Source organism: Ictalurus furcatus, chromosome 9 (genome assembly GCF_023375685.1).
Source record: "Ictalurus furcatus strain D&B chromosome 9, Billie_1.0, whole genome shotgun sequence".
NCBI classification, from domain to species: domain Eukaryota; kingdom Metazoa; phylum Chordata; class Actinopteri; order Siluriformes; family Ictaluridae; genus Ictalurus; species Ictalurus furcatus.
The window spans coordinates 25,723,780-25,749,444 of NC_071263.1; the positions used below are offsets into that span (position 1 = coordinate 25,723,780).

General features: G+C 41.9%; 1 protein-coding gene across 1 annotated transcript in view; it reads right to left on the reverse strand.

The window, feature by feature from the left end:
• atp6v1ba (ATPase, H+ transporting, lysosomal, V1 subunit B, member a) overlaps window positions 1-25,665 on the reverse strand; it is a 42,948-nt gene that overhangs the window by 13,062 nt on the left and 4,221 nt on the right. The window contains exons 2-7 of the mRNA XM_053632585.1: window positions 8,596-8,651; window positions 6,921-7,019; window positions 5,765-5,858; window positions 4,416-4,493; window positions 3,700-3,839; window positions 1,096-1,197 (exon numbers count right to left, since the gene is read on the reverse strand). Of these exons, the coding sequence (XP_053488560.1) occupies window positions 1,096-1,197; window positions 3,700-3,839; window positions 4,416-4,493; window positions 5,765-5,858; window positions 6,921-7,019; window positions 8,596-8,651 (569 nt within the window). The remainder of the gene's footprint in view (window positions 1-1,095; window positions 1,198-3,699; window positions 3,840-4,415; window positions 4,494-5,764; window positions 5,859-6,920; window positions 7,020-8,595; window positions 8,652-25,665) is intronic.

Genomic DNA, 25,665 nt, shown 5'->3' on the forward strand with positions numbered 1-25,665 from the left:
GCCTGAGCATGAAATCAGGGTATAGTGTTACACGTGCTGAATGCACAACACATTAAGCACAAACACCCAAACCAAGAGCAGAAGCCCAGGTCAGTGACATTACTCGCTCAGGTTAATGGAAGCCCTTCACACCTCAATGTGCAGGTGAACGGGACACCTGACCCGTCTAATGCATCTCTGAGAGGACAGACTGTGCCCAATGAGGCGACAGTAACACATGCTTAGAGATGGGGGTGTGGGAGGTTAAGGGAGGGTTAATGGGAGGATTAAAGTCACAAGGCTAGTTTTTCACCCCCCTCTGTGTCTAGACACGAGTAACGCCTTTCGACCACACTAACGTACGCCCAACTAAACAACAGCTTTCTTTATACACTTAAAACTTACTTAGCGTTTTGATATTTTCTTAAATGAGAATGTAAAATACTTTAAGGAGAAGATTTGTAGAAATAAATAATAAGTTTGTGGACTTTTACAGTATTAATTAGTTACATAGAGACAGAGCAGGGGTAAATGTGAAATAAAACAAGGCACGTTTTCTTTCTGTGGCAAGATATGGCTGAAATCCGATCTTGTAGTAAGACTGGACGTGAATCAGAGAATCGCTGCCAAAGAAAATACAAGAAAAAAAAAAAAAGACGAGTTTTGGGGGAAAAAAGGTATGGAGGTAAATAAAATTATATTGTGTGGAAAATGCTTACGGTATATGCTTATGATATACTTTAAAAGTTTGACAAATACTATAACTAGTGGAAAGAAAAAAAAAACATAAATGGGGACATAAAGAAATGTGAAATAAGAAGAAACACCATACAGATTTTTCTCTTGTAGACAAGGCTAAACCTCAAATTTGTGCTAAAACAGGTAGAGAAGCAGTCAGGGTTGAAATTATATCTGCATGCGTGTGTATAAAATAAATTAAGTTGTCAAACAGAGTGAAACATTAGAGTACATAAGGAAGCAATACATTTACTGCATACCTTATAATCTGCACACAAACCATCGCTAGAGGAAAATGATCTCATCTTAATTAGTGTGTAGGCAAACCAGAATTCCCTTCAGGATCGACAAACAAACCACGGAGAAATATAGACGTACCCCCATAGCGGCGAACACGATGGCGAAGTTCTCGGCGCTGTAATCCATGACGTCCTTCGACTTCTGCACCAAACCGGCCTGGCGACAGATCTGAGCGGCGATCTGAATGCAAACGGAACAAAACGACACACGTTATTTCCTTTTCGCAAAGAAGTCTGTGAAAAAACAAACCCACAGCACTAATAATATCATGAAAAAGTAAGAAAATAACATGTAATATGTATTATGGAGGCTGCATCAGGGAAGAAAATGAGGAAAAGTGGGTCGTCCTTTGACAAACAGAATATCTACACTTCTAAAATGTTCCCTGAAAATGACTGCCTTTAAATTCCACACATTTCCAGACCTATGAGCTTACACATGATTTCACTCTGAGCCCCAAACACCAGTTTCATTTTGAGGTGTTTATTAAACATGTAAAGGACTAGCCTGACCCTCACATGGTCAAATTTGGATATTTTCTACTTTATATAGTTCTGAAAAATTCAGGTTACACTGATATGAATGTCTTTTTATTATATGGAACATAAAAAATTTTTTTTTAAAAAGTATGTCGGGCAACTGACCCACATAATACTCAAAACACGCAGCCTATTCATCATGGTCTCCAGCATCTCAAACCTCTTTTCAACTGTCTTCTGTTTTAAAAACCGATGATGCAACTAGGTAAATCTTACGTTAGCGCAAAAGCACACACAAACACCAAGATCGATTCATAAAGTTAAGTAGAAGCAATATGATCTTAGTGTACCTACCAGTCAGTGTGTGTGGCTTCTTTAGATGACAAGAACGAATAAAATGTCACGCTAAATAATTCATACAAAAGTATAAAATGGTCCATCGGGACCAATACTAGCAATCAAAGCCAATTCCCGGATAATTAACATCCAACCCACAACGCTTGCTTTGAAATACGTATAATAATAAAAGGTTGTTCCGTTTATTAGCCTTGTACATCTGCATTTTCTTTTACGTTTTCTTTGTGTGTTCTAAAGCGTCGCGGCTCCCGCTGACAAGCTGCAAAAATGTCATGGTGTGTTTGGGAAATTGTCCTCCTGACCCAGTTCTGAAGAGCAGCGGCACCACGGGGAGAAAACAATTAAAGCTCCTCTGCTTAATAACAGCAATCATGGGATGCTGTCTCACAAACACACACACACACACACACACACACACACACACACACACACACGTACACATGACAGTACCTTCTTTCCAGCAATGGGATGAAATAAAGAGCAGCAGGTTAGAGATGGGCACATGTAGACGCATTTCCTGCAGCCGAATAGCTGCATCATTATTATCCATGTGATAAGCAGCACAGCCTGCAACTAGAAGCCCATTTCCTTGCGGAGCTCGGCAATTTCACTCCAAGATACAGGAATAAAATCATTTTATCGTCTGGATGAGATAATCCGCAAACAACCTAAATTTCACCAAATTGCACCTTCTCTTCAAGCTTCCGTTCAATGGAAGTCGGGTTGTTAGACTTGAGACCCGAGGCACAGCTAGAAGAATTTAGACTAAGCTAACGTTATGGTTTATTAAAGGAACATTGTTGGTTTTAGAACTTACGGTTCTTCATATGGCTCCTCACATACTGCGTAACAGAGGTTGAGTTCCAGAAAAAAAGAAAGTTAAAAATCGTAAATTTACTGAACTGAATTAAAGCCAGGTTTACGCTGGATTCGGTTGCGATTTGATACCTGTGGAACACATGACGTAACACGGGCTCGCTGGGAGCTGAGTGAGTGTCAAGACAGCGGACGGGGAGTGTTTTCTCTGAGAATACACTTCACGGACAAAATGCATGTAGACACCTGACCGTCACACCAATATGTGGTTCTTCCCCAAAACTGTTGCTACAAAGTCTGAAGCACACAATTGTATATAATGTCTCAGTTTCCCTTCATGGGAACTAAGAGACCCGAACCTCTTCCAGGGTGCACGAAGCGAGCTCCATGAAGACATGGTTTGTCAAAGTTGGAGTAGAACAACTCGAGTGTCCTGCACAGAGCCGTGACCTCTCAACCCCACTGAACTGGAACTGGAGCCTCCTCAGCCAACACCAGTACCTGTTCTCATTAATACTCATGTATATATATATATATATATATATATATATATATATATATATATATATATATATATATATATATATATCATCTCGTACAGTGTGACAAGTAATAATCTTAGAGAAGATTGCTGTAATGGCGTGGTGGTGTAAAACTAAATTTAGCCAAACACTTCCGCAGTCTTCTTTCCTCCTGCTACCGTTCTTGTGTTTCCGGTTCATTGACTACAGTCAGTGTTTTACCAAGCAGTGTTTGAAAGAGCACCTGAAAATGAATGTCAATGATGTTCATCTTAATATGTAGGATTATTCGCAAAAAAGCCCCTGCTGGCAAGCTGGAGAATGACTTCAAAAACAGTTTGCTTCGTCATGCATACAACTATGAGGAGGAAAATAAACCCCATATTTTATATGTATGTATGTTATATATAACAAGATGCAGCAAGGCATCCACTAGCAAGTGTGATATAATTATAAAACATCGGCACTTAATCGACACTTAACAGTTAATCACAGACGCACACACACACCTCGTTATGTGGAAGACCAGCAGCAGAAAAGATGGGGATCTTCTGTCCTCTGGCGATGCTGTTCATGCCATCGATGGCAGAAATGCCCGTCTGGATCATCTCTTCTGGATAGATACGGCACTGAGGGTTGATGGGTTGGCCTTGGAAAGGTCAGAGGTTACGGGAGGGTCAGATAGAACATAACTATGAGCTTCCTCAATAGCCTCAAATTCACAAGTATCAAAAACCTCTACGTGAGATTACATTTTACTTTGAATGGCACACATGGTAGAAAATCAGGCAAGATTGTTTTCATATACGAACGGTTATTCGGACAGACCCACAGATTCATGCGTCTCTTTCACCCTATTCCGATTCAGCTGAGACATTATGCATATGATTTACATCATTTTCATCCTCATCAAACCGTTCAGTGAGCCCTTGTGTCCCGTTGATGGGGCGGAGTCATCCTGGAAGAGACCCCGCCCACCAGGATAGAAAGGTTTCGTCATAGGATAAAGGAGATCAGTCAGAAGAACTCTGTATTGGTTTGCAGTGATGCACTACAATATGCACTACAGTGACGCTCTGCACTACACTACACCCCCCCCCCCCATCCCCAAAGTGTACAATGCTCATTATCCTGCACACAAATACAAATTACCTTCATGTAATGAATTTTACTCTTTCTTGTGTGAGAGATAGATAAAGCTCGGGAGCTTTAAAATTGGTCATACCCATGATATCCAAGTACTCCTCGGCCAGAACGCTTGGGCCGCGGTCGATGGGCTTCCCTGAGCCGTTGAAAATACGTCCTGAAAAATCGAAAAATACCCAAACACAATAAACACCATTAGAAATAAACATCATTTTTGCTCATTTTGAACCATTAAAGTAATCTATGAAGCTTGATAAACTATTTGATATATTGTTGATGCTGCAGTATATGAACATGTATGAGCATGCAATTTGGACCCCCCCCCCGCCCCATGTCCTCCTGTGGTCTTTAAAAGCTGAACTAGCTCTAGTATCTGCGTCTTGATTTGCACGGTCATATTAAACAATTTACTCAACAGCAGCCAAACCGCTCAAAAGGATTTTTACCTTTCATAACTACAATTTTATCCATTACTAAACATTACATAAGTGTACATAATAATTTGCGAGTAATTAATTTGCTAGGTTGCTAGAATTGATGCTGCATTGGACTAACGGTTGTATCATGTCATCTCCAACCTCAGGCTAAGAAAAAACTGAACAAAAAGAAAACACCACGTCAACTCGGAATTCCTACCGGGGCATTCGGGATGGCCTCCTCAACTCCGAGTTCAGCAAGTGACGTCAGACCAACATGGCTGCTCACAGCGTCAAAAGTAAACAAAGTAGCACTTTATAACTTTAAAGAAGTTACACTGCATGTATCCAAGTATTTGCTTTAGACTAACAAATAGGCGGTTGTGGCCTGACTCCGGTGGTAGAGCGGATTGTCCACTAATCGTAGGGTTGGCGGTTCGATTCCCGGCCCACGTGACTCCACATACCGAAGTGTCCTTGGGCAAGACGCTGAACCCCAAGTTGCTCCCGATGGTAAGTTAGCGCCTTGCATGGCAACTCTGCTACCATTGGTGTGTGAGAGTGTGTGTGTGAATGAGACACAGTCTAACGCGCTTTGTAGAACCGCTAAGGTTAAAGAAGACCATCTGGGTACCTTTGGGATACTCGTTTCAACCACAACTTGGGACGCACTAGTTCTAATCTCGAATACTATTTAGGGCGGATAGTAGGCGAATTGGGACGCGGCCTTTGCGTGTATTGAAAAAATATGAATGCAGCTTTGCGTAACCAAACCTGACTCGATATAAAACAGAATCAGCCGGTCAGGGAGAGTGGAAGAGCATTTAAAAATTAAAAAAAGTTTAGGGCATCTTTTTAAATAAAAGTTGATGGAATCCACTGAATGGGAATGATTTTCAAGCCAAGAAAGGTTAAAGAAAAAAAAAATTAAAAAGGAATAAACTATGGTTTTAAGAAGAATTGGGCTGTACAGTGTGTGTGTTTGTGTGTGTGTGTGTGTGTGTGTGTTTACCCAGCATGTCCTCAGACACAGGCGTGCGTAGGATGTCACCCGTGAACTCGCATGCGGTCTTCTTTGCATCGATCCCTGAGGTCCCTTCGAACACCTGCCGATCGCAAACCAAACCTCAGAGTCCAGCCATCGAAAAAATCTTCCCTTAAACTTCTGACTAAAAATTCAGCTTATGAAACGCCACCGCTGTTCTGAATAAAAAGATCAGGAGGTAGGAACACAACCCACACAGCAACTTCTCACACCACACAGTAGCGTTTCTTAAGGGTGACCTCAGGAGGAATGTTTCTCGTCCAAGTTGAGACCTACTCAAGAATATTCTCTATTCAATCTACCACACACACACACACACACACACACACACACACACACACACACACACACACAAACCCTGAGCAGGGTCTGAACCCACAAACCCAACATTATCTGAACAAAAAGCATAAAAAAAAAAGATGTTTGGAAGCCAATACCACCTTCTCTGGGTTACACAAGGACTAAAACACAATCGATCCTTTTTTGTTTGTTTGTTTTTTTTTGTTTATGTGTTTCAATGAAACTGTGTAAATGTTTGTTCCCAAGGCTTTCAAATTTGTGTACCCCCCCCCCCCCCCCCAACACCAAACAATAATTTAAAACTCTTTTGTCAAACTGTTTCACAAGATGCTGTGTAACCAATTTAAAGCTCTATCTGGGGAAATGATTCAGCCTCTACACACTTCCCCTCGCCACTTCCACATGGGAAAATCCACACAGGCAGGAATGAGCAACAGTCACTTGAAAAGCTGTTCATCATGGTGTGCTCTGGATAAACCCTTATTTCAAAAGATCACAATGGCTGAAGAAGTACATGTCGCATGGTTTGAAAATCAATGTCGGTAAACGTGTAAAGCTTCTGAGAATCCTTTCATACTGTGAGAAATGGTCATGGTATGCTTTTCTGAAATATCATGGATATTTTGTAGACGTTAAATAAACGAAAAAAAACCAAACAACACCACTACTGTATTGCATCATGTATCGTAGAAATGTCTAAGAATTGTGATTATACACATATATATACACATATATATATATATATATACACACACACACACGGATAAATCTTAAGCAGGATGTACAACAGTGAATCAACCACACCCCATTTCCGTAGTCTCACCTGAACAACAGCCTTGCTGCCGCTCACCTCCAGCACCTGTCCGCTCCGCTTAGTGCCATCGGGCAGGGTGAGGTGGACGATCTCGGCGTAACGAGGAAACTAGAGAGCAAATAAGAATCTCACTTATGGCGCATGAGGAACAGGCTAGTTACTGATATCAGATGGTTTTAAAGCAGCAGTTCATAACTCTCCAATTTGCATCTTCCATCTTATCCATCACACAGTGCATTTATCCTCCAATGCATCTGACTGGCGGCCAAAAAACAAAACAAAACCAAAGAATTACATTTATGAAGCGACAGCAAAACATGAAGGAAGCCGGAGTTAAAATGCAGTTTAAATAAATCCTGACTCAATTTGGTCACAAGATCCAGCATTTAGAGATAAGAGAATGATGTGCGGTTAGCTTTTTCTTGCTGAACATGCCAGATAACGAACTTGTTTGCTAGTGAGCCAACATCTGAAAATCACCACTTACCCTTAGTGTGAAATTTGTAGCGATCGATCTAGTTGTGAGCTTGTTCTAGTGGGCCATCTAACATTAAGCTGGACAGTATGCAGAAATAGCTAGCAACTATTCTCAGACACTTTCTGATTTAAACCCCCCCCCACACCCCTTTTCATCCTAACTACCAGTCACAGTCACCCCCTATCACCCGTATGACATGGCAGCTACCGACCAGGGAGAGTGAGGGCAAACACACGCTTCCTCCGAGACACATGAAGCCAGCCTCCGCATCCTTTCGAACTGCTGCTCATGCTGCGTGACAGAAGGAAAGTGCTGTCTGCCCTCTTCCACATGCGATTGGCTAGCGTCACTCTGACTGACAGGGGAGAGAGAGCAAGCCCATTCCTCACACTCAGAGAGCACACACAAGTTTGCTTTCTTGGAATTCCGGGCCATGGATGCTTACTGCAGCTAAAAATGCTCGATTTTGCTGCGGGTTTTTGTGCTTTTTTTTTTTTTTTTTTTTGCGGAAATCTACTTGAATTGGTGAAACTGCAATTGGGCAAAATTGTTTTGCGCGGTCTTTCGCGGTGATGTTTGTTGGTAAATGAGACCTTTTAGGTCTCTGGTCTGCACTTATATAGCGCTTTTTTTTTTTTTACCCTTAACGGTTACAAAGCGCTTTACACTGGTTCTCATTCACTCACACACCAGTGGTAGCAGAGCTGCCATGCAAGGCGCTAACTTGCCATCGGGAGCAACTTGGGGTTCAGTGTCTTGCCCAAGGACACTTCGGTATGTGGGGTCACGTGGGCTGGGAATCGAACCGCCGACCCTACGATTTGAGACCTCATTTAGGTGTACTCATGTTCGACTCACGCGAATCGAAGAGGGCTTTGACTGAATGTGCATGCGATGACGTCACGTGGCACGTCTTGTCCAAATATTGTGGAGTTTGCTGGATTTTGGATTCATTTCTGCGGTCCTGGAGGGACTGGCTGTGGCATCGTCGAGGTTTAAACTCACCATTTTGTGGCAAACGCCACATGCGAGTCCGGTTTACATTCTTCCTCCTTAAATTTTAACTTGTGCCTTTTTCTTGCAACCTTTTCCACAGGCTGCGTGCGATAACATTTCCAGAGAAGTCCCCAAAAGCAAACAATTCATACTGCTGATTTGAAAATATTGAAAAATATATATAAAAATAAAATGTGAACTGCTTCTTACTTTGACGTTGTCCAAGATGACCAGAGGCCCATTAACACCTGAGACAGTGGAGTAAGCTGAGGATAAAACAGATTGTTATTAGCATCATTAGCTTGAGGAAGAAATAAACACGTTTCATTTTCAGCCTTTGGGAATAACCTGAGAATATCTCCGACTGCACTAGGAAACCTGAACACTCCTCTTCCTGTCTAATTCGGTGCACTGATAACAGCCATGAAAGCCTCGAGTCAATCCCATGGCAATGACTCCTCGCTCTAACACAACACCTGTGCATCTAATTGCACACGGCAACCTTTCTACAAGTATTATAATTGGACTTTCTGTGCACAAATGTCAAGACCGTGGCAGAGGACAGTCCCCTCTTCGCAGGCGTAAAGGGTCCACGCTTCACTAAACCTGGTCTGATCGGCTTGGACATGGTGAAATGCCAATTTCTTAGCCTTTCTGTAACACGCCTGTCGCATATCAACCCGAAAACCTCCAAGTGAAATGCATCAGAAATAACAGGCATTAGAGAGGGAGGGAGAGAGAGAGAGAGAGAGAGAGAGAGGAAGAGAGAGAGAGAGAGAGAGAGAGAGAGAGAGAGAGAGATGGCACTGAGGCTCACGGAGAAATTGCAGTGGCAATGTGACAATCTCGGGAAAAGCATCTCTGACTCCGACCCGTCAGAGTGGATCGAGTGCTAGAGTAAAATCTTTGCCTCTTTGGTTATGGCACGGAGTATAATATAACTGTGTGCAGTTAAACCTTACGCACACGTAATTTTGTAGTTTTAATTGTAATAAAACTCGCACTACATGTATGATCAGCGGCTGTTTTTATATTTTGTGAGAGTTCTTCACGAGTCCCTTGTTTGTCCTGAGCACTTAAACTGCCCACTGTTCTTCAGAAAAATCTTCCAGGTCCTGCACGTTCTTTACTTTTCCAGCACCTTCTGCATATTTGAGCCCTTTCCAGCAGCGGCTATATGATGTCGAGATCCATCTTTTCCCACTCGGGACAAATGAGGGACTCGTACACGACTATGCAAACGTTCACTGATGCTCAAGAAGGCAACACGATACATTAAGTCAGGAGGGGGTGCAAACTTTTGAAAAGGATCATCGGTATAAATTGTGTAAATTAAGTTATTACTGTGTCTTCTGGACTACATGTAAACGTCTGTGATGTGAAAGTTCCATCAGTGAAGTGCTAAATAAAAACAAAACGCAATTGTTATGATCCCTCTTAGTTTTTTTTTTTTAATGATTAACATTTTGCAGACTCTGCAAGGGGTGTGTAAATTTATGAGCACTACTGTATATTATTAATGCTCGAGTTACTTTATGTTAAATATACTTCACCCTACGTGCCCTGTCCAGCGAAACAGCGAAGAGAAACGGTCGTAGCTATACACAGCTTCTGAAGCTAACTAAACAAACCCAAATTCAGTAAAAGCACTACATGCTGAAAAGAGTTTCGTTTTTTTCTTCGTAATGCCTCTATAGACGTTTATCGAGACATAGGACATGTGAGTCAGACAAATCCATGGTCATATATTTGTCTTCCATTGTTGCGAGACAATAAATGGGAAATAATTGCATGCAGGAACTAAAGTCGTGTGTGCGGGATTGAATTCGTGCCAGACGATCGGCCTTGCTGTTCCGATACTTTCGGAGGGGACTGTATAACAAATAACATAGCGATTGCCTTATACAGTGGAATTTTACCGCGTACTGTCGAGGACAAACACGATCTTTATTAAAATCTTATCTTTATTCATCTACACACGCTCCCATGTTTCCTGTCGCTGATATTCAGCTCGATTTGAAATTCCTTAAGTAATCCGAGACCCCGTCTTTTTTCCGAATTTAAGCCTCTCCGCCAACTGAACCTCGTTCACTAGATAAGCTCACTACATAGGGTACAATAGAACGTGTGAGGTTATTGCATAGTCGCTGATTTTGCTAATATACATCTACCAACTGTTACAGTTTGACATACAGTAGCAAGATCAAGCCTATTGGTCTCAATCTTTATTGTTAAAAGTGCAATATTCGATATTCGTTAATTCAACATTTAATACCAGGACACTGAGCAAAATTTACTTTAATTAAGAAGTGCAGTAACATACTATAGTAATGTTACTCTTATAACGGGGAGTAGGGATGTCACGAGAACCGATCCTTCGGTACCAACGTTCTTAAAACGTGACGGTACTTGTTTTTCTGCAGTAGCGTAGCTAGCGATTGATAACGAAGGTACCGAGGTTGCAATTCTTCCGGACCTGATGGGGGCAGCAAATACGCGCAAGTGTTTTAGTCAGTCCACAAGTGGTAAAGAAGAAGAAGGAGGCCTACAAGCACACGGGAAAAACTACAGAATATGGCGACAAGTTTAGCTCCGCCCCGACTCGTCGAGAGGAAAGGTGGTAAGAGGCGAATATGGAAATACTTCGCATTCGAGGCGGATGACGGCAAACATATAATTGATGCTCTGAAGCCGGTGTGTAACCGATGCTATCGTTCATTTCAAACAAAGCGAGGAAACACCTGGAATTTGGCGAAGCACCTGAAAGACAGGTCCTATATTATGTTTGTTTGAGGCAGCCGGCATTGTTGCCGTGGAACCAGCTAACATTATGCTCCATGTAATGTCTGCGAGAGCCAGTTATTTGTTAACGACGCGAACACATTGCAGTGTTATAAACTACCTCCTAATGGGCCACCACGCATCGCCATTCAGCCCGTGTCCTGTCAGCTAAATGTAGCTGAATGTCACTAATAATTATTCACATGTTCATGCTTTTAATAAATCTTTCTGTCCTGCCACCATATCAGAGAATTTAAACTAATGCTTGCATTCCGAGTATAAGGGGTGTGTGTTTAGGAGTGCGCCTTAGCACTTGTAGCCCCCATTGTTTTATTAGTCATGCTCAGACAGTGCTTGATAACTAAACTCGCTCTCTCTGACTCTCTCTGACTCTCTAAAACTCTCTCTCTCTCCATCTCCGACTCGCTCTCTCTTTCTCTCTCTCTCCGACTCGCTCCCTCTTTCTCTCTCTCTCTGACTCTCTAAAACTCTCTCTCTCTCTCTCTCCATCTCCGACTCGCTCTCTCTCTCCCCGACTCGCTCTCTCTTTCTCTCTCTCTCTGACTCTCTCTCTCTGACTCTCTAAAACTCTCTCTCCCCATCTCCGACTCGCTCTCTCTTTCTCTCTCTCTCCGACTCGCTCCCTCTTTCTCTCTCTCTCTGACTCTCTAAAACTCTCTCTCTCCCCATCTCCGACTCGCTCTCTCTCTCCCCGACTCGCTCTCTCTTTCTCTCTCTCTCCGACTCGCTCCCTCTTTCTCTCTCTCTCTGACTCTCTTTCTCTGACTCTCTAAAACTCTCTCTCTCTCTCCATCTCCGACTCGCTCTCTCTCTCCCCGACTCGCTCTCTCTTTCTCTCTCTCCCCGACTCGCTCTCTCTTTCTCTCTCTCCCCGACTCGCTCTCTCTTTCTCTCTCTCCCCGACTCGCTCTCTCTTTCTCTCTCTCCCCGACTCGCTCTCTCTTTCTCTCTCTCTCTCTGACTCTCTAAAACTCTCTCTCTCTCCCCCCATCTCCGACTCGCTCTCTCTCTCCCCGACTCGCTCTCTTTCTCTCTCTCTCCGACTCGCTCCCTCTTTCTCTCTCTCTGACTCTCTTTCTCTGACTCTCTAAAACTATCTCTCTCTCTCCCAGACTCGCTCTCTCTTTCTCTCTCTCCCCGACTCGCTCTCTCTTTCTCTCTCTCTCCGACTCGCTCTCTCTTTCTCTCTCGCCGACTTTCTCTCTCCCCGACTCGTTCTCTCTCTCTCTCTCTCTCTCTCTCTCTCTCTCTCTCTCCGACTACTAGATTTTTGCTATCGTGGCATCCCAGATAGGGAGTCAAATGAAAAATGTTTTATTTTGTATTGTTTATTGTTAATAGGTGTCACAAGTGTGTCCAGATTCCTCTAGAAATAAAAAAAACTTTAAAATCATGTCATACTTTTAAACTTTTTCCATTTCCCTCACCCTTTCTTTTCTTTTTTTTCAGTTACTAAGCAACACAAAACAGTTTAAACACTGCTATAAAGGAATTTTTTTTTTTTACTTTGCCTTCTGGGATCAATAACTCGCCCCCACCCTAACTTTTCATTAGACTTACTCCAAGTCCAAGTTCTCCACATTCATATGTTTTGTGAAAATTGAAGCATGTTGTATTCATATTTTATTTTTATAAAAAAGGCACAGCGCTGGTCAATAAAATTTAATTGGATACTTTTCATACGCGTTTGTGAAGTCGGTGGAACATTCGGTGAATTGATTCGTTTCTGCATTAATGTTTTGCGGATGTTCTGAATGTCTCCCTTAATATTCACAAAACTATTCAACAAAAACTAAACACCTCACTACTGAACTGCAAACCACACACACACACACACACACACACACACAGTTTTGGCAGGTGTGTATCCTGGGTGGGCCAACATTAGCAGCAGGAGGTCTGACAATAGCTGAAGAGCAGAAACGGGTGCGGTCCTCACTTTGGTTTTTTCACTTGCTCTGGGAAAACATTACCGGCTCTGACACTGGAGCCAATGTGCTGAATCTCTCTCTCATAATATCTGTGTGTGTGTGTGTGTGTGTGTGTGTGTGTTGGGGCGGGCCAGAGGGTGACACACGAGCAAAGGTCAACTCAGACTTATTTTTAGGTCAACCATTTAGATTGGATGTGTCAGGTTTTGGAAGTGATGAATGTGTGTGTGTGTGTGTGTGTGTGTGTGTGTCGGGCTTTGGGGGCATCAGGCTGCATCCTGATATCAAAGGCTGGAGGAAACACGCTTACATCGCCTGATGGGGGGAAGCAGTACTGCCTCTAATTAGCCTGAATAGCCAGCCAGCGCACAATCACACTGCCCCACACACACACACCTGCACATCATGTCCAATTAGTAACGTAGGCAAGGAAGGAGGGAGAAAAGCAGAGGGGATGGAAAGATCTTTCTTTAACTTATATGATGTGTCAGTTACATTGTAGACACTGATATCCGACATCAGCCAGTGACTGTGTGTATGTGTGTGTGTGTGCACGCATACATATACACACATGTATGTATGTAATATATATATAAAATGATGTATCGGGGTTAGCTAAAGTTGTGCGTTTGTGTACATGTGTGGGAAAAAAAAAAACTAAAACCCCTAGGGAAATCGCTTTATTCACTTTTAATCGTTCCAGACTAACAGACTTTCCACAGACAGAAACACAAACACTAAACAGAAGAGGAAGATTGACACTGAGCTGTGGATCGACAAGCTCAAGTATTTTCCCCAACTCGATCTTCCTCTCAGGCCATCCTCTAAAGCTTCCATGTACGACACACACCTCTTCCGAGCGTGTAGGTAAAGATCAGCAGACACACCGTATAGGGCTATTTTATACCGTTCGTTCAGGGTCACATGACCTCGATTAAAAACCGTCCGGAATTCTGAACGGATTAAACGTCAAATTCATCCTAAAAGATGAAATTAGAGTGGGACGTATGGACGAAATACACTACGCATTCAAAGACAGAACAGATCGAAGTAAAGAAAAGAAAAAAAAACACCACACAGACGAAAGTAAATCCAGATCCACGCGCGTTTAGTTGCAAATATTCAACTCCTCTACAGAATTCACCACCGAACATAGAGCTTTGCATTAAATAGAAGATTAGCTTCATAATTATCATCATTATTACTACTCTAAACGAAAACACCGGCCTAATCGTGCCCGCCAGCACATAATGCCCTTTTACAAAATGCACAAAAATACACATTTTCAGCACACATTCCAACATTATTCCAAGACATGACTTTTTTATTTATTTTTTTTTTTTTTATGGTGTTGTCCTACGCCTCCCTTCAAACGAATGCCTGACAAATTGCAGTGCATGCTTTCGACGGATGTGTTTATAAAATGGACTTAATAGCTACACTTACCCTACAAATTGGCCATATGGTTCAAAAGAGATTCATATGGCTATTTACCAAGATGTGATCATAATTATGATGTAGGAAAATTGCCACTATATAATTGTGCATCAACCTCTTAAATATCCACCTCTCCAAACACAACACACACACACACACACACACACACACACACACAGCTAATGGACAAAAAAAAGAAAAAGAAAAAACGCTGGCTGAAATCTTACAACACAATAAGCCCAAACCCCCCCCAATTTGGAGGACTGGTCTTGGAGCATTACAGCTTAAAATAAGGCGACGGAATTATAGCTAAGAGTCGTCTTCGACTGGGAGTAGATGGAAAAACTAAGCTAAATAATCCAAAGCATTTTATTAAAAACGACAACAAAAACATGTTTTTAGCTGGAAAAATGACTCAAAGACATGTGAGTGTGTGTGTGTGTGTGTGTGTGTGTGTGTGTGTAAGAGAACCTAAAAGATCTAACTGAAGCCCAAAACTCAAAAATCAGAAAGATGCAAGGCCATTGGTATTAGATATGACTTCTACACAAAGTATATCGATATTACACAAATAAATAAGGAACTTCCCACGTTTAAACACATAACAGTTGAAAATAAATAAATAAATAAATAAATAAATAAATAAATAAAAAAACACCTCCACACCTTAGTAATATGAGCCAATCCCATGGCAGTCTATCACAGAGAGCGGCCAGAGCCTTGTGAAGAGGGCCTCGCAAAATAAAGATCACAAAAAAAATGGCTATACATTCACATGGTGTGAAGTAGCAACATTTCCCATTAGGCTTGAAAAACTTTGCCCGCCCCACGCGGGACACTTGAGCTGGAGTGGCGCGGTCCGAGGGCTGGGCGCCGAACAGTGGCGCGGGTCAGAGCCGGGCCTGCCAGGCCCCATTGTGCGCTAAGACGTTAATTGGTGCTAATCCAGCCCTAGGAGCTGTTTTGCTAGCCTGACCTCACGCCCCAGAGGACACCTTGGTGTGAAATACTAAAAAAAAGGACTCTATTCAAAGGGGCCAGTGAAAAGAGGCAGAGAGCATTCCAACACATTCTGTTCTCAAAGAGAGGAGCACAGGAGCGCGGGAGGACCGGCTGGGGGGTTTTTTTCTTCCCCTTCTTCCCCTCCGTCTTGGGCGCATCCTCACCCCCGATGCTCTGAATTAATAGCACAATAGCAGTGGTAACAGTGATGGGTCTGCCTGCATTCACCGTTCTCTTCTCAGCTTTCTTTTTACCCCCACGAACACACTGGCTGTCTAGAAGACGTAGTGTAAAGAGAGCGCTAATTGCCCTCGGGTTTGGGATCAGAAGGACGTCTATGAAACTATCAACAAACAGGAAAACACGGATTATACAATCAACACCTGTCAACATACAAGCGGTCTTTGATATTAAAAAAAAAACACCACACACACACACACACACACAACATAACAGACAAGACACAAGAGTACAGTGCTAAAAGAATGAGAGTTCAGTTCCAGACCGTCGTGTTGAGGAAGAGTGGAACGACCCAAGGTTGTGCAAATCAGAAAACGTTCCTTCTTTAATCTTCAAAATGCCGGACAAAAGGGAACTTCAACCTTAAGCTCATTATCCTACTTTCTACGTCCTTGAACGATACTGAGGCCATTTTAGTTTGTGTGAAATTGAATGATATGGAGGAAAAAAAAAAAGAAAGGTCATTAACGAAATACATTTAGAAACTTTTATACAGTTCATTTCAGTTCTGAGTGAGAAAGAGTTCTGCACGGGACATCGCAAAGGAAGACCTTATCGTTATCCAGAGTAAATAATAAATGAAACGAAGTGAAATCTTTGGAAACTAGGCTTGGCGTTTGTTGAAATAGATAAAAATGAGCAACAATAGAAACGAAATCATGCGAAAATGAGTTTCTAGACAGATCCAAGCAAACAAATGTTTATCTGAGATTTGCCAGAGAGATAGAAATATCGGGCCTTTTATGCGCGGGCGAAAATGTTCGACAGCACACGTTTAACGTGATATTCAAAACACACTGAATGTTATGTTAAATCTTCAACTACAGTTTCACTAAGAAAGAAAAAAAAAAGTATAGATGGAAAATTACGTCGCAAAAAAAAACTAAAATAATAATCACGCCTGCGATAATCATCATGATTCGGACGGCCGACTAAAGGAAATGTGAACAGAATGAACATCGATGTTAAGTGAATCAGACCGCTATTCTTCCAAACGTAGCGCGTCGTGCGGCTTCGATACGCAGCATGCAAATAAGGGCTTTTCAAAAGCTACAAAATGTCCATTTCATGCTTTCGACTAAAGACGCATTAACACGTTTCCGCCAAAATAATCAATTATGATTATTTTTTTTTCTCTCCTGGTTTCATAATTGCACCAGCTATTCTGTTAAGAAAAGTAATTGTGCTGCGATTCAATCGTATTTAGAAGCCGCCAACATTATAACGTGTGAAAAACCATGAAATGAGACTCGATTTTTAAAAAAAATAATAATAATAATAATAACAATTTGTTAAAAAAAAAAAGAAGAAGGAAAAAAAAAAAAGAGGAACGGTGGACGAGCAAAAGGACGGACGTATGAAAGGCTGTGAATCGAAACTCGCAGGAGACCGCGACGGCATTCACTACGGATTCAATGCTAAACACAGAGAATCCAATTATGGCGCTGACAGCTCAAGAGCTCGGCGCTTTGATTTCAAAGTACAAGAATCGGACCCAAAAAAAAAAAGACGCAAAATTTAATTTTTTTTTCTTTTTCCAGAGTATCGGAAGATTGGAATATTTTCGAGTCTTTCATGGGTACGCTCTGAAGTCTCCCAATACGCACTAATCATTTCTAGCATGAGGAAATAAAAACGAGGATAAAACATCACGACCCTCAGAGCGTCGAGAGCCACGGACGTTGATTTAAGGATCTCATTCGTCCATCCTGCCACGTCTGGTTATTATAGTAACAAAAGTAAATTCAATTTTATTACAGACACGATCATTAAATTTGAGAGTGTGTGTGTGTGTGTGTGTGTGTGTGTGTGTGTGTGTGTGTGTGCGTGTGTGTGTGTGTGTGGAGTGAACACACCGCTTATTCAATAAGTTTTCTGATGAGGTTATCAGTTATTCTACTACACACTGAGTGTGCTTATAAACCAACAGGATGTATTAGCCAAGCTTCTCGAACTGTTCTGTTCCCATTATAAATCATTAAACAAACGGTCACAAGCAAAACCTTACAAAAATAAACACACACACACACACACACACACAGTAGCTACTGTAACAAAATCCTCAAGAATGATAACATCCCATCAAAGAGGAACGCACTTGGCCCTACAGGTAGCGTCTGCCGAGTGACGACTCCCCGCACACTCGCACTGATTGGACCGCGTGTAATCAGAGGACTCGCAGTGCGGGGGTGTGTGATCTCGAGGTAGGAGGGTGTGTTGGCTGGTAAGGAAGGGTAACTGTTTAACCCTCGTGCCTCTCTACAAGCTGGTGCAGAGATTAAAAACGAATCAAAAGGAACTTTATTTCGTTAAAAGATCGACAGATTTGACTTCCCTGCACATCACACGCGTATAGCCCACATATATGCATCTAATACTCAATTAAAAGATCTTGTACGGTTGCACTACGTGTATTGTTCTCCGCTTGATCTATATCGCTTCGCTTGCATTTCCTCATTTGGATAAAAGCGTCGGCTAAATGAATAAATGAATAAATGTAATACCTTTTTCACAGCCTTCAATTTGCACAATGTTTGAAGGACAACATCGGGCTGTGAAAGAATGCAAGTTCAAAAAAAAAAAATCAAATACAGAAAATAAAAACTGCTGTTTTAATCCGACTAATGGAAGAAATAATCGGTATAAAGATAATCGTTTATCAGAATAATGGTTAGTTGCAGCCCTAGTACTCAGTAACATTCTGGAACGGTATACGAGTTTGTGATTTGAGACACGACGTCACTTTTTTATTCAGTCGTGGACACGGTGTCACGTGGTGCGATACTGACTCCACTATTTACGTTAGTATCGCACCGTGCAGAAGCGTCACGTTAACTCCTGAGGACGTGGACAAGTAATGCACCGGACGACCGCAGGATACACACGACGGCAATCTTTTTACGCGTACACGTAGTTCACAGCAAGTAGAAGTCAGTTTTAAGAAGGAACAAAAGCAGAGATGAGTTCATTCCTGTTCTCACTTACATTATAGCTGGGACAGTCGGTCGCACCTTCACCAGCATCTGTCTCTCTCTCTCTCTCTCTCTCTCACACACACACACTCATTTCGTATAAAACCCTGAACGCGTAGACTCCTCGGTCCTGGAGACTTTTCTGTGCTGGAAAACTTAGCAAAGCACCGGAACCGTTACAAAGCACTGACTGTGGGTGCGTCTCAATCAGCTCCCTAGTTCAGTAGTCAGGTCACTGACGGGAGTCGGCCATTTTAAGGGCTGTCTCGGTCGCTAAATCCTTCCAGTGCACAAACACATTCACTTGCTAAAAAAAAAGATAAAAAATCCCACAACACACAACAAAAAAAATTGGCAAGTCATGCCACGTTTTCTGAAGCCCCTCAGCTCAGAAAAATGGCTGATATACTCTGCCAACTACAAATGTGAGTAGTTTGTTATAGCTGTCGTAGCTCTCAAATGATTACTCATGTTAGCGGTTTTTAACTTTATTGATGTTCTATATAAGGCTTGTATGCATTTTTTTTTTAAAATCCGCTAGCTAGCCTACGATCCTGCTTGAAGTACCATGACAGAAACGCGTGCGATTATGATAGCAAATTTATACGACGTATAAAGCATAAATATTGCCTGAGGCATGTCACCAGAAACTGAATCATCAGTGTCCCATTGTGTAGTCAGATAGGGTCTTTACCAGCGCCCGAACTCGTGTACACGATATACTGCTTCACGCCTACGGAGTGAGGGAACTGATACTGTTACTAAAATAATCCATGCCTTCTAACCAAACAGATTCGAGACACTGGTCAATATGTTATTCAAAAATAAAATAAACAAGAAGTGTTCCCCTGTAAAGACACATGGATGAGTCCATGTTGATGGTGGGGTTTTAAATTTGCACAACAATCATTTTGATTTTTCCTTTAAAGTGCACCTATTACGGTTTTTCAAATATTCCCTTTCATGTAGTGTGTTATAGAGCTGTTTGTGAATGTAAAAAGTCTGCAAGGTTTCAAAAATCAAAGCGCACGACAAACTGAATTATTGACTCCCAAAAGAAGGAATCGATTCTGAACAGCTGAATCGAGTCGTTAGTGATTCCAGACTTTACTTCCTGTACTAACCTACGTAGGTTTGTAACAAAAAGCCCCGCCTCTGGTCTTCATCGGGTGCTCGCTGGCAGCGGTAGACTAATCACGACAGACTGGGACGTCTGACCAATCAGAGCAGAGTATGCTCTCTGAAAGGAGGACTTTAGAACGAATCCTTTAGAACGAATCATTTAACGAGTCATTTGTGACACTGAGGAAAAAAAGGTAATGCTGCAATTTAAATTACGAGCACATTAACGTGCTTTCTGACCTCGGATGCACGTAGATCTATTGTACGTGACCTTTAAAACAAAATTAGACTACAGATAAAACTACAGGTAAAACTACAGATGTGCCTCCACTTCCAACCCTGTACCATTTCTCACGTAATTCTGGTTACTTTTCATCATCCGTTATTGTTTTTTCTAGTCTAGCTAGCTACTAATAGTGTGTTCGGCCGTGTTTTGGCTCCGTGCTTATACCTTATTTTATTCTTTCACGCTTTAGCCCGAGCCCTTCACGATATGTTCGCCACAGAAACTTGCACCGCAATAAATGATAACGACGAATGCTCAATCATGCGACCCTACACGTCGCTAATAATAGTGTAAAACCACATTAGAAAAATCTTTATTCATTGTTGAGCGTACCTGCTGCTTGTCATCATTTGATGAATCATGTATCACACGCTGTACTGTCATTATATCATTTTACTGCATTTGTCGAGGCAGGCCTTACTTTACCGTCTATACGTATACATATAAGCAGACTGCCTTCATGGGAATACTATAAATGCCGTAAATGCTACATGATGCCAAATTATTCAATAATTATAAAAACTTTGCTTACAAAAAAATGTTTCAAGTCAAGAACCTTGAATGCAGAAAAAGACTCATGTGTCACAGTGCTTTGTGCTTAAGATAATGGGCTTGTTTCCCCCCCAAACCCCCCCCACCCCCAAGTCTAAGTGGTACATAATTTAGAGACTCGGATACTATTTTTGAAAGTCAACTATTCTATACTCTTCTTTCAATTCATTTCATGTTCTTTGATGGCAAGACGAAGTCAAACGCCCACCGGGGGCTTTCTCTTTCACCGTGGTGACAATTGATTAATTACAAGCGGACAAAAGGATTAGAAACAGGAAACTGTGGGCAAAATAAAGTGGGCTGTGACATCTGAAAGATTTGTTTATAACTGTGTCATTATGGGTAATTGTTTCTTCACAGAAATACCATTACCGTACTGAATGTCTTTTCATTTCATTTAGAAGTCTATTCAAAGCTAAAACAAAGAGCAGAGACAGTCTGGGTTAATTGCCTTTGTTGCAAATGACATGATTAAGATTTTTAAAAAAATGGCTTTAGCTATCAAAAGACAGATGAGTATTGTGCTCACTTTATTTGTTTGTCTCTTTTCATAGTGGCAGACATCTGACTTGGCACGAGTGAGAGAACAGATCAGCTCATCGCACTAGAAAATGGCTCGACATGGGGAGTTTAATGAAAATTAAGCTATGGGGGGGGGGGGGGGGCATCAGGACAAGGACAAAATACCCTTAAACAGGAAGTGATCAAGGTCCCGGTTCAGAACATTCTAAGTTTACTAATACTTTATCATCACTTACGTTGGTCTACACCGTAATAAATTAGCTTTACGCCGACTGACTCACCTGTTGGGACGCATGCGGAGAACGCGGACGGATTTGAAACGGATCCGAAAAGTCCGGATGTTGGAGATTCGACTAAGGTGAAATGCAGTTACAACTTTCATTCATCCTTAGTGGCTGCCTGGTCAATGTCACTGTGGTTTCAGTTAGGCTGCTAGTTTGTTTATATAACTACATTTGTTAGAAATATCACAGGCAGGTTCAAAGAAAAAAATCATACCTGGGTGAGCAGGATTAAATAAAACGTTCTCATGCCGCCTACATCGGTAGTTGAGCCCGATCATGAACTGGAGTGATGTAGCTGAGGCTGAGGAGCTGTCAGAGCCAGAATTCACACACCGTGCTGACAGTGCTGGCATTTCTACCTCTTGTTAGGCTTCAGAGTTTTCCAATGTTTCTAGTGGCATGGTTCATATTTTATTTGAAAAAATCATTTCGGAAAAAAGAAAAAAAAAAACCCCACATAATCTACCCATTTAGGCCACGCCCACTTCAGGTTTAAAACCAGATACAGACAGTCACTGCGTCATGCCGAGTGTACATTACACGGCTTTCAAAATCTCAGAATCGCTGACCTTTTCACACCGCGTGACTTGAATCACTTGTAATCGGTTATTTGGTGCTGTAGGGGAGTGCACGCTACACGATCGCGCGCCGATAAGGTGTACACTACTCAATCTTTCACCTGGAGGGAGCTCTGCTGAAGAGTGTGTCATCCCCAAAACCTACCTAGGATGTTGTATAGAAATGAGAAAAATGAGCAGACGTGTAAGAAATATTCATTTTTATACTATGCGCCAGTGGGAATCAGCTCGTGCGTGTTTTTATTTCTGCAGCTCCTAACAACACTCACCCTCCCCCTCCCAATCAAATAAATGGACGACAAACTGGATTCAGAGATCTGCTGCGCGTGACCGCGAATGATTTTAATTTCATTTTGGGCTTGCCCTGAAGGCTTCGGGCTTGCCCTGCAGCCTGTTTCTCAGCGCTGTACTTGCAGCTAGGTGCAGATGCAGGTTTCTGGAGACTTCTCAGGAGTTGGAGAATATCGAGTCTTTATTGGTCAGCTATACATTACAGCACAGCGTGGGTATTTCTTCGCATACCCCAGCATGTCAGGAAGCTGGGGTCAGAGCGCAGGGTCAGCCATGATACAGCACCCCTGGAGCAGAGAGGGTTAAGGGCCTTGCTCAAGGGCCCAACTGTGGCAGCTTGGCAGTGCTAGGGCTTGAACCCCCAACCTTCCGACGAGCCACCACTGCCCACATTACACGCTACATGACCAGTCGCCACAGGAGCGAGTCGTGGCTGAGAACCAAAATGAATCCACGTCTGGATTATCAAAGCTATGTGATAAGAAGTCTCGTGAACGAAAAACGACGCTGAGACGACAAAAAAAACAAAAGCAAAAAAAAACCTATTTGTGCGTTCATGAAAAGTTGACTGTGACGCACGCCTTAACGCAGGTTGTTCTGTTAAGGCTACAGCCATTTCAGGTTTATATCCGAATACAGATACAGTAATCTTACATGTTGAGAAATGCGTACAAAACGCTAAAGAGAAACCGAAAGTGCTGTAACAGCACCACTCCTCATTCCTACGAGCTTTTCTAGCATTAGCACCGTTAATGAATTGTTTACGTTGCCAGGGAGACGCCGCGGGCACTCGCTACATGATATAATGCGCCCACACGGCTCTGATCTGGCAGAAAATAGCTAGGACTTTCCGTAGCTTTTAGTTATAATAAATCATAGTTAGAAGTAATCATTAAGAAATGCGTATATGACGACAGATCTTTAGTATCACCTAAGTGTAATTACGTTACAATTTCTGTTTCAAACACGTCTAAAAGGTGTATTTTTCCCCGAAAAGCCCATCTCCAATGGCGATGGTCTTGGTTTCTCAGACTCGTATGACATGTTTGCATGCCCATCATTCATCATTGCCTTCAATCACTGGCTGCTATCAGTGTGCACTCAGCCTCTGCTCACTGATGATGAAGAAAATGGAGCTGCTAGCTAGCGTGCCTACATTAGAGTGGTTATTTCAGTCCTTCTTTTTGGGGAGTGTGTGGTGGTGGTGGTGGGGGGGGGGGGCGTCTTGAGCGGGTGTGGGTTGGTGTCTCTATACGGTTTCTTTCTCCTTTTCTGCTTTGGCTTTCGGACTCAGTTCTTCCATTAAGTCATTTCTTTCACGCTTTGCTAAGAGGCTTTTAGCCCATGCTTTTTTTTTTTTGTCACTCTTTCAAAATTAAATAAATAATAAACTACCTTGGTGTTTGAGAGAAAGCATGTTTGAGGTTTAAATTAATGAGGCAGACGCTGAATAATGTCAATAATACACAAGGAAAAGGGGGAAAAAAACAAGGGCGGGTGCCAGGTCATTTTAACCAGCAAATTTACGGATGAACAGAATTAACGGCTCAAGTGTGGAAAAAAAAAAAAAAATCAGAAGATTCGAATTAAGCCGATGACGACGTGACTAAACTACAGCTGAAAATTTCGCTCTATCGCTTCATGTGTGTATTAGCAATACGAAGCGATTGTTTAATAGGTAGAGATAAACATTGTTTTAAGTTATAAATCAGTGATTTAGGTCACTGCAGTGATTTCCACAAAGCCACGGCCACAAAACACATGCCTATGCTAGAAAGCCTAATGCTGTAATGCTGCGCTTGAGGCGAAGTTGTACTTGTGTCGTGTGACTGTAAACCGGTAAAAGCCACCGTCAACTCGAAATTTCAACTCGTCAACGTGGCGTAGTCTTCTCAACTACCAGTTCCTTCCCCGTTTACGGAGGGACGTCAAATCAACACGGCCGCTCACTCTGCGAAACGGGGTTCAACTTGGGTGCGTCTCAATCAGCTCCCTAGTTCAGTAGTCGGGGCACTGATCTGTGATTAAGCTAGCAAATTTATGAGACATATACTCGACATCATCAACATTAGAGTTATCGTTAGCCAGCTAGCTTTTTGCTAACACTACTTGCTACTGTCGCTTGGCTTCAGTCCAAAATGTTTCAGGAATGTTTGAAGTTCACTACAGTAGAACAGAACCAATAGCCATTCAGGCCTGCAACCGTAAAAGTGCGGTTAAAGAAACTTTTAGTGAGCTTTACGCTCATGTTAGGCTATCCATGTTCTCCCCCCCCCACTTCGCACGTCCCGAGGTGGGAAATGACATCATTAAAACTTGCAAATGACCACTTACAAGGTGCCATGTACACAGTATAAGTGTCTGATTACCTTGAAAGTGGTCATAAAATCAACAGAAAATTGACTATTGCACCTTTAAGTTGACGTCATACCGGTTCTTCAGGAAAGTTAAGCACAAAAATATAATCCTCGCTGTTTGCCAGGTCTCATTTTAAGGACGTAAAAGCCCTAAAGAATTTTCTTTAAAAAATCTTCCACCACACGTCTTAGTTTAATGATGAAAATCCAGTATTTCGCAATGCGTTTGTCTGGTTCCTCATAATGCGTCCGATTGCAGTTGGTATGCTTTCAAAAAAAAAAAAAACGAACAAAAAGAAAGAAAGAAAGACGAATAGAGGAAAAAAATTGTCATTGCCTTTCTCCAAAGATGTACAGAATACTTTAGGCATGTGTTAATGATTGGTGGTCAGGACTGCTAGATTCAAGTCTAAGATCACAGCGATTAATTCAGTGATAAATCCTTCAAAAGGTTTGTGATATACCTACATTTAAAGGCAATTTAATACAACACTAATCTGATTTGATATAGATACAGAAATATATATTATACAGTGAGGGAAAAAAGTATTTGATCCTCTGCTGATTTTGTATGTTTACCCACTGACAAAGAAATGATCAGTCTATAACTTTAATGGTAGATTTATTTGAACAGTGAGAGACAGAATAACAACAAAAAAATCCAGAAAAACGCACATCAAAAATGTTATAAATTGATTTGCATTTTAATGAGGGAAATAAGTATTTGACCCCTCTGCAAAACATGACTTAGTACTTGGTTTAAAAACCCTTGTTGGCAATCACAGAGGTCAGACGTTTCTTGTAGTTGGCCACCAGGTTTGCACACATCTCAGGAGGGATTTTGTCCCACTCCTCTTTGCAGATCTTCTCCAAGTCATTAAGGTTTCGAGGCTGACGTTTGGCA